General features: G+C 41.0%; 1 protein-coding gene across 1 annotated transcript in view; it reads right to left on the reverse strand.

The window, feature by feature from the left end:
* PRRG1 (proline rich and Gla domain 1) overlaps positions 1–6,963 on the reverse strand; it is a gene marked incomplete at both ends in the record, with an annotated part of 83,520 nt that extends 76,557 nt beyond the window's left edge. Inside the window, 2 exons of the mRNA XM_079727995.1 lie at positions 5,348–5,398; positions 6,741–6,963. Of these exons, the coding sequence (XP_079584121.1) occupies positions 5,348–5,398; positions 6,741–6,963 (274 nt within the window). The remainder of the gene's footprint in view (positions 1–5,347; positions 5,399–6,740) is intronic.
* Between the last annotated feature and the right edge of the window lie 7,894 nt (positions 6,964–14,857).

Raw genomic sequence — 14,857 nt, forward strand, 5'->3', positions numbered from 1 at the left:
ATTATTCAGCCATAAAAAGGAATAAGGTACTAATACAACATGGATAAACCTAAAAACCATTATGCTAAGTGAAAAAAGCCAGACACAACAAAAGGGCACATATTGTATTACTCCATTTAAATGAAATACCCAGGATAGGTAAATCCATAGAGCTAGAAATCAGATCACAGGTTGCCAGGGCCTGGGAAGGGAGAAATAGAGACTGACTGTTTAATGGGTAGAGGGTCTCCCTTGGAGGTGATGGAAATGTTTTGGTACAAGATAGTTGTACTGCATTGTGACTGTACAAATGCCACTAAACTGTACACTTTAAAATGGTCAATTCTATGTTATGTGAATTGTTTTGCCTATATTATGTGTTTTGCCTCAATTTTTTAAAAAAAATGTCAATAGTGCTAAGGTTGAGAAACCATTCTAAACTTACGTACCAAAGTTATTTTCTTCTTGAATACGTAAAAGGCAGAGAGGACTGCATCAAAGACAAAAAGCATCAAGCACTATAATGAGTTAAAAAAAAAAAAGCAGCCTGACCCTTAAATAGTAAGCTCATTTTTTTTCTGATAGGAAAAACTTGCCAGGAAAAAATAATGGCTGTTGTCAGCCCCAAGCAGATTTGTTTTACTGTTATAAAATTATGAAGCTTGACAAGGGTTTACAATAAATTGGTGACATCATCTGAACTGCAGAGGCATGAATATGCTACCATAATAGAGAGACTCTCAGATTTAATATAGGCCAGAAAATGAAATAATTGTCTTTAAATGTGTGCCTTCACTTGAACTGTAAACCTGGGAGCTGTCAAATAAAATCAGGCACTACATTACGAGACAGTCACTTTACAAGGCTTGTCAGTTTGAACACTCATTCCCTGTTTGAAAACATGGAGCTGTATGCTCAGAATGAAAGTTCAGGATTGGCCTCAACTGAACAGTAGTTCAGCAGTGACTCAAAGAGCTTAGAAATTTACTGTGGTAGCTATAAACCATCTTTCCTTCCATTAAGTCTTAGTAAGTGGAGGGGACATGTTTGGGTTCTTTGAACTAAAGGAGCCAAGTACATCCAGTGACCCAAAGGAATGATGCTGCTATGTTTTAATAATAATAAAAAAAGAGTGTAACTGGTAGCACTGTCTCTGTTTCTCTATGGCACAACAGTATGTTCATGTATACTAGGACATCAAGGGCATGTTACCATTAAGCATGGAAAATGAAGATGAAACTGACTTTGCAGATTAAGAATTTATAGACCTAGGGTTACCTACTAGGCTAGGTAAAAGCTATCTCCAAAGATTGAATACTGAAAGAGGAGAAACAGAAACAAATGCTAAGGTATCTTTATATTTTTATGTTAATTATTCTTCACAAATAAGGCCTGTCTGCCTGCTATCATTCAGCTATTCCAGATATTGTTTTCTACACAACAAAGCAAAATTAATCAGTTTGAAGATTCATGGCTAAATATTATTCCTATTTTGTAAAAGATGAGTAGGAACATCTTGTGGTTTGCTATTATTGAGGAAACATGATGAATTTCTTCCACAAGCTTTGTTATTAAGGTAAAGACAGTGAAATTAGCCATCATAACTGCATATTAGAGTAATAAATACCATAAATTGCTGCTATAGCACTTAAAATATGCAGTAAGAGAAGTGTGTTCTGACAGAAAAAAATCAGATGGAAAATAGGTGTGATTCAAAGTCAAATTCTACTCAAACACTGTAACAAAAACAACAACCCCCAAATTTTTTAGCAAGACAACTCCCAAGAAATTGCTTTGTGGAATACTGAGACTTTTGTCATTTTATCGTGAATGTACCAGTTATTCGGGGGGAGGGGGCGGGGGAGGGGCGGGGATGAAAAGGTAGGATAAAGTTTTACTTTCCATCTGAAGATGATTACTGATAAATACTCTCTAGTATTATGTACATAATATTTGGTAAGCCTATATATACATATTTGCAAAATCCTTACATTCTCTTCTTTGTGAAAATGTTAATTCTCTACTAAAATATTACACATAATTTTATTTATACATGCTGTTGTTTTTTTGTAACAGCATCTCCCCTTGTCATCTACATGCTGTTCTGGTATTCCATGCTGTATTTTATTCTTTGTGTTATGAAGAACCACAAATATAAAAACCTATCAGTCAAGAAGGGTGACTTTCATCACAGAAGTGGTGTCTTAGGCCCCTTACTTTGGGCACCTCCCACTGTGGGCTGTGTACAGCAAGCTTCTGAGTTGAATTATCTTGTTATCTAGCTTGGTGACTGCCAGTCACTGCTGCTGCCTCTGAATTACTGCAGCCATGGACCACCGCTGCTCAGAGGATTTTTTTGTTTTGTTTTGTTTTTGCGGTACGCGGGCCTCTCACTGTTGTGGCCTCTCCCGTTGCGGAGCACAGGCTCCGGATGCGCAGGCTCAGTGACCATGGCTCACGGGCCCAGCCGCTCTGCGGCATGTGGGGTCCTCCCGGACCAGAGCACGAACCTGCGTCCCCTGCATCGGCAGGCGGACTCTCAACCACTGCGCCACCAGGGAAGCCCTGCTCAGAGGATTTTGATACTTGAGGCACTCCACTATCTGACACACGTGTTTTAGCTCTTACCATAAATGTTGATGAACACTGAGCCATTTCTCTTTTCCTATCTGCCCACTCCCCCATGCTGTGAGAAACATATGAATATCATCGTAATTCTAAGAAAATATTTTCTTCCATACCTTTCACAGCATCAGATAGCTCCTAAGTTTTTAATCAACTTTATACACTGCTGATGACTAGGGTGCTCAGAATACAATTTGTTGGAAGAAAATAAAAACTGGATATGACATAAGGAGACCTAGGTTTGTCTTCTGACTCTTCATTTATAAACTGTGGACTTTAGATAAGACTTTCTCGCATAACCCTCAGTTTTATAATACATAAAATGAAGATAATAATCCCTATTTACATTATAGGGTTCTCTTACAACTCAAATAAGATAATGAAGGAGAAATATGTACGAGTTATGAAATGCTCTACAGATACTTGTTAATATCAAAATAATTATATATTCATAAAAGTCCTGAATTCTAGCTAAATACTAAATCCCTATATAGTAAATAGGATTTCAATGCCACATACAATGGACACAATTTGTAAGAATTTGTTTATGAATTTTTTCATATCACATAAATAAAAGAATGATTCCTCTAACATATTTATAAATAATTTCTTCATCCAGTATCAAAGAATACTAAAAGAAATTCACCTCAATTTCATTTTAATTTTTCATCTATACTGTATGGTTTCCCAGCTGTGTTCTTTGTTTTCATGGCTCCTTAATTAATGAGGCTAGTGCCGTGTCTTTGTGATATTTTCCTCTGCTGTCCCTTTGTATGACACATTGAGCTATGTTTGTGAGAATCTTTGCCAAATCCACTAAAAACTCCATTGTACACTGCCAGAAAAGGAAAAAAAGAGCCCACAGAAGCACCTTTTTTTTTCACTAAGCATCCTTTTTTTCAGCAATTAACAAGTATAATCAGACAAGCTAAGTAAAGCTTAGAGTGTAAAGGATAGATTCTTTGAGATTCAGGATTTTAAGGATGTTTTTAAAGTGCTTAACACAGTCAAAATGCTGCTATTACACGCTTCCATGTGTTTGTAAAAGTAGTATTTCTTTTGAAGTACTTCCCTTATCTCATCTCCAGGTTGGAAACATGCCCATCTTTGCAGATTACAGTACCATGCCCTGTCCTTTAGCAAGAACTCTATTAATTACCTGACCATTTAAACAAATACTTGGTGGGGTGCCTTTTAAAGCAAGCACCGAATGATCTCCCTGCTAATAACCTGATGACCATTCTGAAAAGGAAGAATGAAAACAAGAAGTAATGTGTTGCCCTGTCTCAGTGCAGCTTTCTTCGCCATATGGCCATGATGAAATCCAATCATCACAACATTCTCCAAATTCACTTGAAGCTTGGAGAAAGTGAGGATTAAACCATGATGAGTCACTCTGGAAGGTTCTGTCGACAGCTGACTTGGAGTTAGGACGTGGTATGGATTAGTCCCAGAACTTTGACCAGTTTTTTTTATTTAGTCATTTTAAAAAAATTTCTAAACTATCAGAGATTGGTATCTTTTGTGAAGGTTGGGAAAGAACCAGAATACCCAGGGAAGCATTGGAGAAAACACACAAAAGCTGGCTCATCAAGGTTCAGGAAGATATTTTCTATCTATAATCCTTGGGGCTGCCTACCAGGGCCCATACTGACATGGGGCGAGAAAGATGCCTAGAGCATAAACATAAGGAAGCACTCTCTGTCACCTGCACAACCCTAGTCCCAGCCCTGCTGCCTACAGAGGCATCTGATCAAATAACTTCATTTTAACTACTGAAAGACATAACCAATGAAGATATACTTATTCAGTAAGGACACCAACGAACATACCACTGCACACTTCCATTATACTTCAGAGTTCTCAACACGCTTTCATATATATTATCACATTATGACAACCACAATCTCCTGAGGCTAATAGGGCAGAATGTTTTTAATCCCAACTCAGAGATGAACAAACAAGTTTAGGGGAACGGTAGGATTTGATCAAGATAGTAGAGGTAGAACTTGAATTCAGGTCTTTGACCTATGTCCAGTACTCTTCTCATTATACTTACCCAACACCAAGTCTTCCTCTGAGGTCCTTTATAGCATCAGATTTTTATGGTATACATTGATTAGAATTATTTATGAAGTCACTGCAGTGGCTGGTTATTAACAACTTAACAAAGAAATGACCTTAAATTTGTCTATTGTTCACTGCCCATATAATAGCCTTATGAGAAAGGAAAAATAAAAAGAATTCATCTAATGCTTCTTAATGCCAGGCTTAAACATTTTAGGGGCAACCAAAGCCATTTATAAGTCAACCTCACAGATGAATTTTTTACTACTATCATTGGTTGCATAGTACAATCATATTTTTGTTTATGTTATTATCAGCAAGGCTCAGAAACCATTAGCAGCATATGGGTTACTTTGCTAAGAGTTGTAAAGAAGCTGGGATTAGGGCAGGTTTATATAATATCAAGTTTGAGCCTTCTCTCCCTGTACTGGAAGATGTCCAGAAAAGAGTAGGCGAAACAAAAGACCCTTTCCAGTGAGCAACATGAGATCTGTTGGTCTTTTTATGCACAGCCCTGCTTCAAACAAAACCTTTCTAACACTAACCAGAAATATGATTTAGGTGTCCACAAAAAAAAAACCCCAAATACAAGCTTCGAGTTGCAAATCGAATTTCCTGGATATAGTGGATTAATGTGGAGAGAATCTAAGTTATTTAAAAGTAAAGAGAAACTTACTTCTCCCCATGTTTTCTTGTGGTCTCTGGTAGGTCCTTGGATGATGATTCCCTGTAAAAAACACAGCACACACAGTCAGATTCAAGTTCCATTAAAACTTATGTTGTCAACATGAGCATTTCATTTCAGTGCATTCAATCTTGCCCCCTTACCTAAATAAAACAGATATTGAACCTCAGAGGACAGAAACACAGTATTCTGGAGGCATGGGCTCTACATCAGCTTACTATGACCTTGTTTATCTGGCATTAGTTTCTGCCCTTGCCAAATAAAAGTCATCAAATTGGTCACCAGCTTATCTCTTAGGAAGGCAGTGATATCAATAAAAAATGGTGGACAAAAATGCCAAAAGGCCCAATTTTAATAACAAGGCTAGCATGTTATTAGTCTGCCTATCCCTGGTTTCTCTTCAATGTCACTCTGTGACAAATCCAATACCATTTACAGTGTAACATTTTCCTGAATGGTGTCAAACAGCAGTACCTCTAATCAAATTATCCCTGCAGCAAAGCAGCCCACAGAGTTACTACCAATAAACAGTATGAATCAATAACTATGAGCTACTGACAACAGAAACTCTGGAGGAAAAAAATACATATTGCAAATGCAGGTGTGCATGGAAGAGCAGCAATTCTGTTTCTTTATGAAAATACATACACCGAAGCTAATTTATACTATAATGCTTTATTTTCTCACAGGGTTTAATCACAGAACTACCACACATCTATTGTTCACCTGCCACATTCCCAGTATGGACCTAAGCACCAGAGAGGCAAAATTATAAGACATAATTTATCACTACGTTAAGGAATACATAATCTACTTGAAGTCAAGCATATAGAGGAGAGTGATGTCATCAAGATGGTCACATAGATCATTCCCAACTTCAGTCCCCCTCACAAGAAGACCACCTAGCAACTATGCATAGAAAAGACTCCATTGTGAAGATGTTAGAACCTGAGGGTAAGGCTGAAGCACCCTGCTGGACAACAGAGACTGAGAAGGAGCACGTTAGAAGGGTGAGAGGACTGGATATACCCTGGCCACATCACCCTCCTCCCTGTGGGGAGAAGTGGGAATATGGATTCTATAATGGGAAAAGAGAGCCCGAGGTGGACATCCAGCTCCCCCAGCATATGGGACACTTCCCAGGAGGCCCACTCAGGTCTTGCCTCATGGAGATCACCAGAGGAATCTGCTGGGCTTGACTACTGGGGATCAGAGAGAGATGGAGAAGGGGGGCAGGGCTTACAGCAAACAGTGCTCAGGCTCTGGCAAATGGCATTCCTGCTCATATCAGTGCCTGAGCAAAGATCCCAGCCAGCAACTCTGGCCATCTGCAGAGCTGAGCCAGTGGCCCCTTCTGGCTAGGGAGCTCAGTTGGCAGTTCTACCTGATTTGGACCAATAATCAATGGGCCAGACTGCAAATGGAGACTGTTCTACCATCCACCCCATGAAGGCAAGCAAATACTCAGCCTCGCCCAAGTGCTGAGCATAGCCTCCAGTCTCTCCTTCCAGGAAGCCTGGCCAGGGAACTACAGCAGCCACAAGCCCATCATATAGCCCCACCTGGTCAGGCAGCCAAGCCAGCAGCCCTGCCCAACTGCTGAGCATAGCCACTGGCCCTGCAAAACCAGAGAGCTGGAACAGTGACCCTGGGTGACAAGGGAACCCAGCCTATGGGGCTGCTAGAGAGGGAGAGACTAGCCTACAATCCCACTCAGCCATGGATCCCAGCCTTACAACCCTGATAAGCAGAGGAGCCCAGTCTACGGCCCTGCCCAATTGCTGAACACAGTCTGCGGCCTTGCCCAGGCAGGAAGCCCAGCCAGTAATCCTGCCCAACCAAGAAGCATAGCCTGTGATCCCACCCAACAAGGAAGCTCAGCCTAGCAGCAGAGCACAGTCTACTGATCAGGAACACCAGAATGCAGCCCTGCTCAACTTCAGGGCACAGTCTGCAGCCCCACCTAATCACAGAGCGTCGAACCAATCTGTCCTGCCTGGGGTCCTACTTAAACATAAAATCCAGGCAGCAGTACCACTTGGTGGTGGAGCACAGTCTGAGACTCCATACAACAAGGGGTGATTGCTAAACCCAACCCACAGCCCTGCTGAATCATGGAATCCAACCAGTGGCACCACCCTACCAGTGAACACAGCCTGGGACTTTACCCAACTGGAGGTGATTGCAGAAGCCAGCTAGTGGCCCCATCTGACTGCTGAGCAAAACCAGTAGCCCCACCCAAACAGGGAGATGGTCACCCAGTGGTCCTGCTTGAACATGGAGCCCAGCCAATGGGCCTACCCAACTGTGAAGCCCAGCCAGTGGCATCCCCCCAACCTCAGAGCACAAGCAATGGCCTCATCCAACTAGAGACCCCAACAGCAAGCCCTGCTGACTGTGAAGGCTAGCAGCTGACCTGTCCAGTAGCCTCAAGCTATCATGACTGGTGAAGGTCTTTCCCTACAGAAGTGAACCTGTAAAGTCTGGAGGAGGAGACTGTTTAAACAATGCAAGGAATCAAGGATCATGAAGAAAAGAGGTAAACATAACATGACACCACCAAAAGAAACTAATAAAGCTCCAATAACTGACCCTAATGTAACAGAGGTCTATAAGCTGTCTGAGAAAGAATTCAGAATAATCCTCTTAAAGAACTTCAGTGAACTACAAGAACACATAGACATCTAAAGAAAATTAGGAAAACAGTACACAAACAAAACAAAAAGTTCAAGAAAGAAATGGAAACTATCAAGAAAAAAAAAACAGAAATCTTAGAGCTGAAGAATACAATGGCTGAAAAATTCAATAGAACAAAATGGCAATACCCATCAAAAATTACTTTAAACATAAATGGATTAAATTCTCCAATCAAAAGACAGAATGGCTGAATGGATAAAAAACAAGATCCCAATGATATGTTGTCTACAAGAGACTCAAGTTTAGTTTAAAGGACACATATAGGATGAATTGATAGATATTCCAAGCAAGTGGTAACCGAAAGAAAGCAGGGATAGCTATACTAATATCAGACAAGGTAGACTTTAAGCTAAATATAGTCATGAGAGACAAAGGTCATTATATAATGAAAACAGGGTCAATTCATCAAGAAGATATAACAATTGTAAATGTTTTTGCACCCAACATTGGAGCACCTAAATATATAAAGCAAATACTAAAACAAATAAAATGAGAAATAGCAATACAATAACACCTGTTGACTTTAATATCCCACTCTCAGCAATGGATAGATCATCCAGACACAGAATCAATCAGGAAACAGTGGATTTAAATAACACTATAGACTAAATGGATCAAACAGACATATATAGAACATTCCATCCAACAGCAACAGAATACACATGCTTCTCAAGTACAGAGAAAATTTTTATAGGATTGATCATATGGTAGGCCACAAAATAAGTCTCAACAAATTCAAGAAGACAGAAATTTTATCAAGCATCTTTTACAAACACTATGTTATGAAGGCAGAAATCAGTAATTGTTAGAAAACCAGAAAAATTTCAAATACATGGAAATTAAACAACCCACTCCTAACCAACCAATGGACCAAAGAAGAAATCAAAAGGTAAATAAAACAAATTTTAAGACATACAAAAATAGAGAAGAGCTTCAAGATGGCACAAGAGTAAGAAGTGGAGATCACCTTCCTCCCCACAGATACATCAGAAATACATCTACACGTGGAACAACTCCTACAGAACACCTACTGAACGCTGGCAGAAGACCTCAGACCTCCCAAAAGGCAAGAGAAACTCCCCACATACCTGGGTAGGGCAAAAGAAAAAAGACAGACAAAAGAATAGGGATGGGACCTGCACCAGTGGGAGGGAGCGGTGAAGGAGGAAAGGTTTCCACACACTAGGAAGCCCCTTCACGGGCAGAGACGGGGGGTGGCGGGGTGGGGGGAGCTTCAGAGCCACAGAGAAGAGCGCAGCAACAGTGGTGCGGAGGGCAAAGAGGAGAGATTCCCGCACAGAGGATTGGTGCCGACCAGCACTCACCAGCCCGAGAGGCTTGTCTGCTCACCCACCAGGGCAGGCGGGGCTGGGAGCTAAGGTTCGGGCTTCGGAGGTCGGGCCCCAGGGAGAGGACTGGGGTTGGCTGCGTGAACACAGCCTGAAGGGGACTAGTGCACCACAGCTAGCTGGGAGGGAGTCCGGGAAAAAGTCTGGACCTGCGAAGAAGCCAGGGACTTTTACTTGCCTATATGTTGCACAGTGCATGAGGAGAAGGTATTCAGAGCGCCACTTAAAGGAGCTCCAGAGACGGGCGTGAGCTGCGGCTATCAGTGCAGACCCCAGAGACGGGCATGAGACGCTAAGGCTGCTGCTGCCGCCACCAAGAAGCCTGTGTGTGAGCACAGCTCACTCTCCACCCCTCTCCTCCCGGGAGCCCGTGCAGCCTGCCACTACCAGGTTCCCATGATCCAGGGACAGCCTCCCAGGGAGAACACACGGTGCGCCTCAGGCTGGTGCAACGTCACGCTGGCCACTGCAGGCTCGCCCCACATCCGTACCCGTCCCTCCTCCCAGCCTGAGTGAGCCAGAGCCCCCGAATCAGCTGCTCCTTTAACCCCGTCCTGTCTGAGTGAAGAACAGATGCCCTCAGGCGACCTACATGCAGAGGCGGGGCCAAATCCAAAGCTGACCCTAAGGAGCTGTGCGAACAAAGAAGAGAAAGGGAAATCTCTCCCAGCAGCCTCAGGAGCAACAGATTAAATCTACACAATCAACTTGATGTACCCTGCATCTGTGGAATACCTGAATAGACAACGACTCATCCCAAATAGAGACAGTGGCCTTTGGGAGCAACAATATATATATATTTTTCCTTTTTCTCTTTCTGTGAGTGTGTATGCATATGCTTCTGTGTGTGATTTTGTCTGTATAACTTTGCTCTTACCATTTGTCCTAGGGTTCTGTTCGTCCCTTTAAAAAACAATTTTTTTTTAGTATAGTTTGTAGCACTTGTTATCATTGGTGGATTTGTTTTTTGGTTTGGATGCTCTCTTCCTTCTTTCTTTCTTTTTTTCCCCCTTTTATTCTGAGCCATGTGGCTGACAGGCTCTCGGTGCTCTGGCTGGGTGTCAGGCCTCTGCCTCTGAGGTGGCAGAGCCGAGTTCAGGACACTGGTCCACCAGAGACCTCCTAGCACCACGTAATATCAAATGGCGAAAATCTCCCAGAGATCTCCATCTCATTGCCAAGACCCAGCTCCACTCAACGACCAGCAAGCTCCAGTGCTGGACACCCTATGCCAAACAACTAGCAAGACAGGAACACAACCCCACCGATTAGCAGGGAGGCTGCCTAAAATCATAATAAGGTCAGAGACACCCCAAAACACACCACAGGATGCAGACCTGCCCACCAGAAAGACAAGATCCAGCCTCATCCACCAGAACACAGGCACTAGTCCCCTCCACCAGGAAGCCTACACAACCCACTGAAACAATCTTACCCACTGGGACCAGACACCAAAAACAACGGGAACTACGAACCTACAGCCTGTAAAAAGGAGACCCCAAACACAGTAAGTTAAGCAAAATGAGAAAACAGAGAAACACACAGCAGATGAAGGAGCAAGATAAAAACCCACCAGACCAAACAAATGAAGAGGAAATAGGCAGTCTACCTGAAAAAGAATTCAGAGTAATGATAGTAAAGATGATCCAAAATCTTGGAAATAGAACGAAGAAAATACAAGAAACGTTTAACAAGGACCTAGAAGAACTAAAGAGCAGACGAACAATGATGAACAACACAATAAATAAAAGTAAAATTTCTCTAGAAGAAATCAATAGCAGGATAACAGAGGCAGAAGAATGGATGAGTGACCTGGAAGATAAAATAGTGGAAATAACTACTGCAGAGCAGAAGAAAGAAAAAAAGAATGAAAAGAATTGAGGACAGTCTCAGAGACCTCTAGAACAACATTAAATGCACCCACATTTGAATTATAGGAGTCCCAGGAGAAGAAGAGAAAAAGAGAGGGACTGAGAAAATATGTGAAGACATTATAGTTGAAAACTTCCCTAATACAGGAAAGTAAACAGTTAATCAAGTCCAGGAAGCACAGAGAGTCCCAAACAGGATAAACCCAAGGAGAAACACGACAAGACACATATTAATCAAACTATCGAAAATTAAATACAAAGAAAAAATATTAAAAGCAGCAAGGGAAAAACAACAAATAACACACAAGGGAAGCACCATAAGGTTAACAGCTGATCTTTCACCAGAAACTCTGCAAGCCAGAAGGGAGTGGCAGGACATATGTAAAGCAATCAAAGGGAAAAACCTACAACCAAGATTACTCTACCCACCAAGGATCTCACTCAGATTTGATGCAGAAATTAAAACCTTTACAGACAAGCAAAAGCTGAGAGAGTTCAGCACCACCAAACCAGCCTTACAATAAATGCTAAAGGAACTTCTCTAGGCAGGAAACACAAGAGAAGGAAAAGACCTACAATAACAAACCCAAAACAATTAAGAAAATGGGAATAGGAACATACATATGGATAATTACCTTAACTGTAAATGGATTAAATGCTCCCACCAAAAGACACAGACTGGCTGAATGGATACAAAAACAAGGCGCCTATATATGCTGTCTACAAGAGACCCACTTCAGACCTAGGGACACAGAGAGACTGAAAGTGAGGGGATGGAAAAAGATATTCCATGCAAATGGAAACCAAAAGAAAGCTGGAGTAGCAATTCTCATATCAGACAAAATAGACTTTAAAACAAAGACTATTACAAGAGACAAAGAAGGACACTACATAATGATTAAGGGATCGATCCAAGAAGAAGATATAACAACTGTAAATATTTATGCACCCAACACAGGAGGCACCTCAATACATCAGGCAAATACTAACAGCCATAAAACGGGAAATCGACAGTAACACCATCATAGTAGGGGACTTTAAGACCCCATTTTCACCAATGGACAGATCATCCAAAAGAAAATAAATAAGGAAACACAAGCTTTAAATGATACATTAAACAAGATGGACTTAATTGATATTTATAGGACATTCCAACCAAAAACAACAGAATACACTTCTCAAGTGCTCATGGAACATTCTCCAGGATAGATCATATCTTGGGTCACAAATCAAGCCTTGATAAATTAAAGAAAACTGAAATCGTATCAAGTATCTTTCTGACCGCAATGCTATGAGACTAAATATCAAGTACAGGAAAAAATCTGTAAAAAATACAAACACATGGAGGCTAAACAATACACTACATAATAACCAAGAGATCACTGAAGGAATCAAAGAGGAATTCAAAAATTACCTAGAAACAAATGACAATGGAGACACGACGACCCAAAACCTATGGGATGTAGCAAAAGGAGTTCTAAGAGGGAAGTTTATAGCAATACAATCCCACCTCAAGAAGCAGGAAACATCTCGAATAAACAACCTAACCTTGCACCTAAAGCAGTTAGAGAAAGAGGAACAAACAAACCCCCACAGTTAGCAGAAGAAAAGAAATCATAAAGATCAGATCAGAAATCAATGAAAAAGAAATGAAGGAAACAATAGCAAAGATCAATAAAACTAAAAGCTGGTTCTTTGAGAAGATAAACAAAATTGATAAACCATTAGCCAGACTCATCAAGAAAAAAAACGGAGAAGACTCAAATCAAGAGAATTAGAAATGAAAAAGAAGTAACAACTGAAATTTCAGAAATACAAAGGATCATGAGAGATTACTACAAGCAACTCTATGCCAATAAAATGGACAACCTGGAAGAAATGGACAAATTCTTAGAAAAAGACAACATTCTGAGACTGAACCAGGAAGAAACAGAAAATATAAACAGACCAATCACAAGCACTGACATTGAAACTGTGATTAAAAATCTTCCATCAAGGGCTTCCCTGGTGGCGCAGTGGTTGAGAGTCCGCCTGCCGATGCAGGGGACACGGGTTCGTGCCCCGGTCTGGGAAGATCCCACATGCCGCGGAGCGGCTAGGCCCGTGAGCCATGGCTGCTGGGCCTGCGCGTCCAGAGCCTGTGCTCCGCAACGGGAGAGGCCACAGCAGTGAGAAGCCCACGTAATGCAAAAAAAAAAAAAAAAAAAAAAAAAAAATCTTCCATCAAACAAAAGCCCAGGACAAGATGGCTTCACAGGCGAATTCTATCAAACATTTAGAGAAGAGCTAACACCTATCCTTCTCAAACTCTTCCAAAATATAGCAGAGGGAGGAACACGCCCAAACTCATTCTACGAGGCCACCATCACCCTGATACCAAAACCAGACAAGGATGTCACAAAGAAAGAAAACTACAGGCCAATATCACTGATGAACATAGATGCAAAAATCCTCAACAAAATACTAGCAAACAGAATCCAACAGCACATTAAAAGAATCATACACCATGATCAAGTGGGCTTTATCCCAGGAATGCAAGGATTCTTCAATATACGCAAATCAATCAATGTGATACACCATATTAACAAACTGAAGAATAAAAACCATATGATCATCTCAATACATGCAGAAAAAGCTTTTGACAAAATTCAACACCCATTTATGATAAAAACCCTCCAGAAAGTAGGCATAGAGGGAACTTACCTCAACATAATAAAGGCCATATATGACAAACACACAGCCAACATCATCCTCAATGGTGAAAACCTGAAACCATTTCCTCTAAGATCAGGAACAAGACAAGGTTGCCCATGCTCACCACTATTATTCAACACAGTTTTGGAAGTTTTAGCCACAGCAATCAGAGAAGGAAAAGAAATAAAAGGAATCCGAATTGGAAAAGAAGAAGTAAAACTGCCACTGTTTGCAGATGATATGATAGTATACATAGAGAATCCTAAAGAGGCTACGAGAAAACTACTAGAGCTAAGCAATGAATTTGGTAAAGTAGCAGGATACAAAATTAAGGCACAGAAATCTCTTGCATTCCTATACATTAATGATGAAAAATCTGAAAATGAAATTAAGGAAACACTCCCATTTACCACTGCAACAAAAAGAATAAAATACCAAGGAATAAACCTACCTAAGGAGACAAAACACCTGTATGCAGAAAACTATAAGGCACTGATGAAAGAAATTAAAGATGATACAAGCAGATGGAGAGATATACCATGTTCTTGGATTGGAAGAATCAACACTGTGAAAATGACTACACTACGCAAAGCAAACTACAGATTCAATGCAATCCCTATCAAACTACCAATGGCATTTCTCACAGAACTAGAACGAAAAATTTCACATTTTGTAAGGAAACACAAAAGACCCCGAATACCCAAAGCAATCTTGAGAACGAAAAACGGAGCTGGAGGAATCAGGCTCCCTGACTTCAGACTATACTACAAAGCTACAGTAATCAAGACAGTATGGTACTGGCACAAAAACAGAAAGATAGATCAATGGAACAGGATAGAAAGCCCAGAGAGAAACCCACGCACATATGGTCACCTTATTTTGATAAAGGA

Source organism: Hyperoodon ampullatus (genome assembly GCF_949752795.1).
Source record: "Hyperoodon ampullatus genome assembly, chromosome: X".
Lineage (NCBI taxonomy): Eukaryota > Metazoa > Chordata > Mammalia > Artiodactyla > Ziphiidae > Hyperoodon > Hyperoodon ampullatus.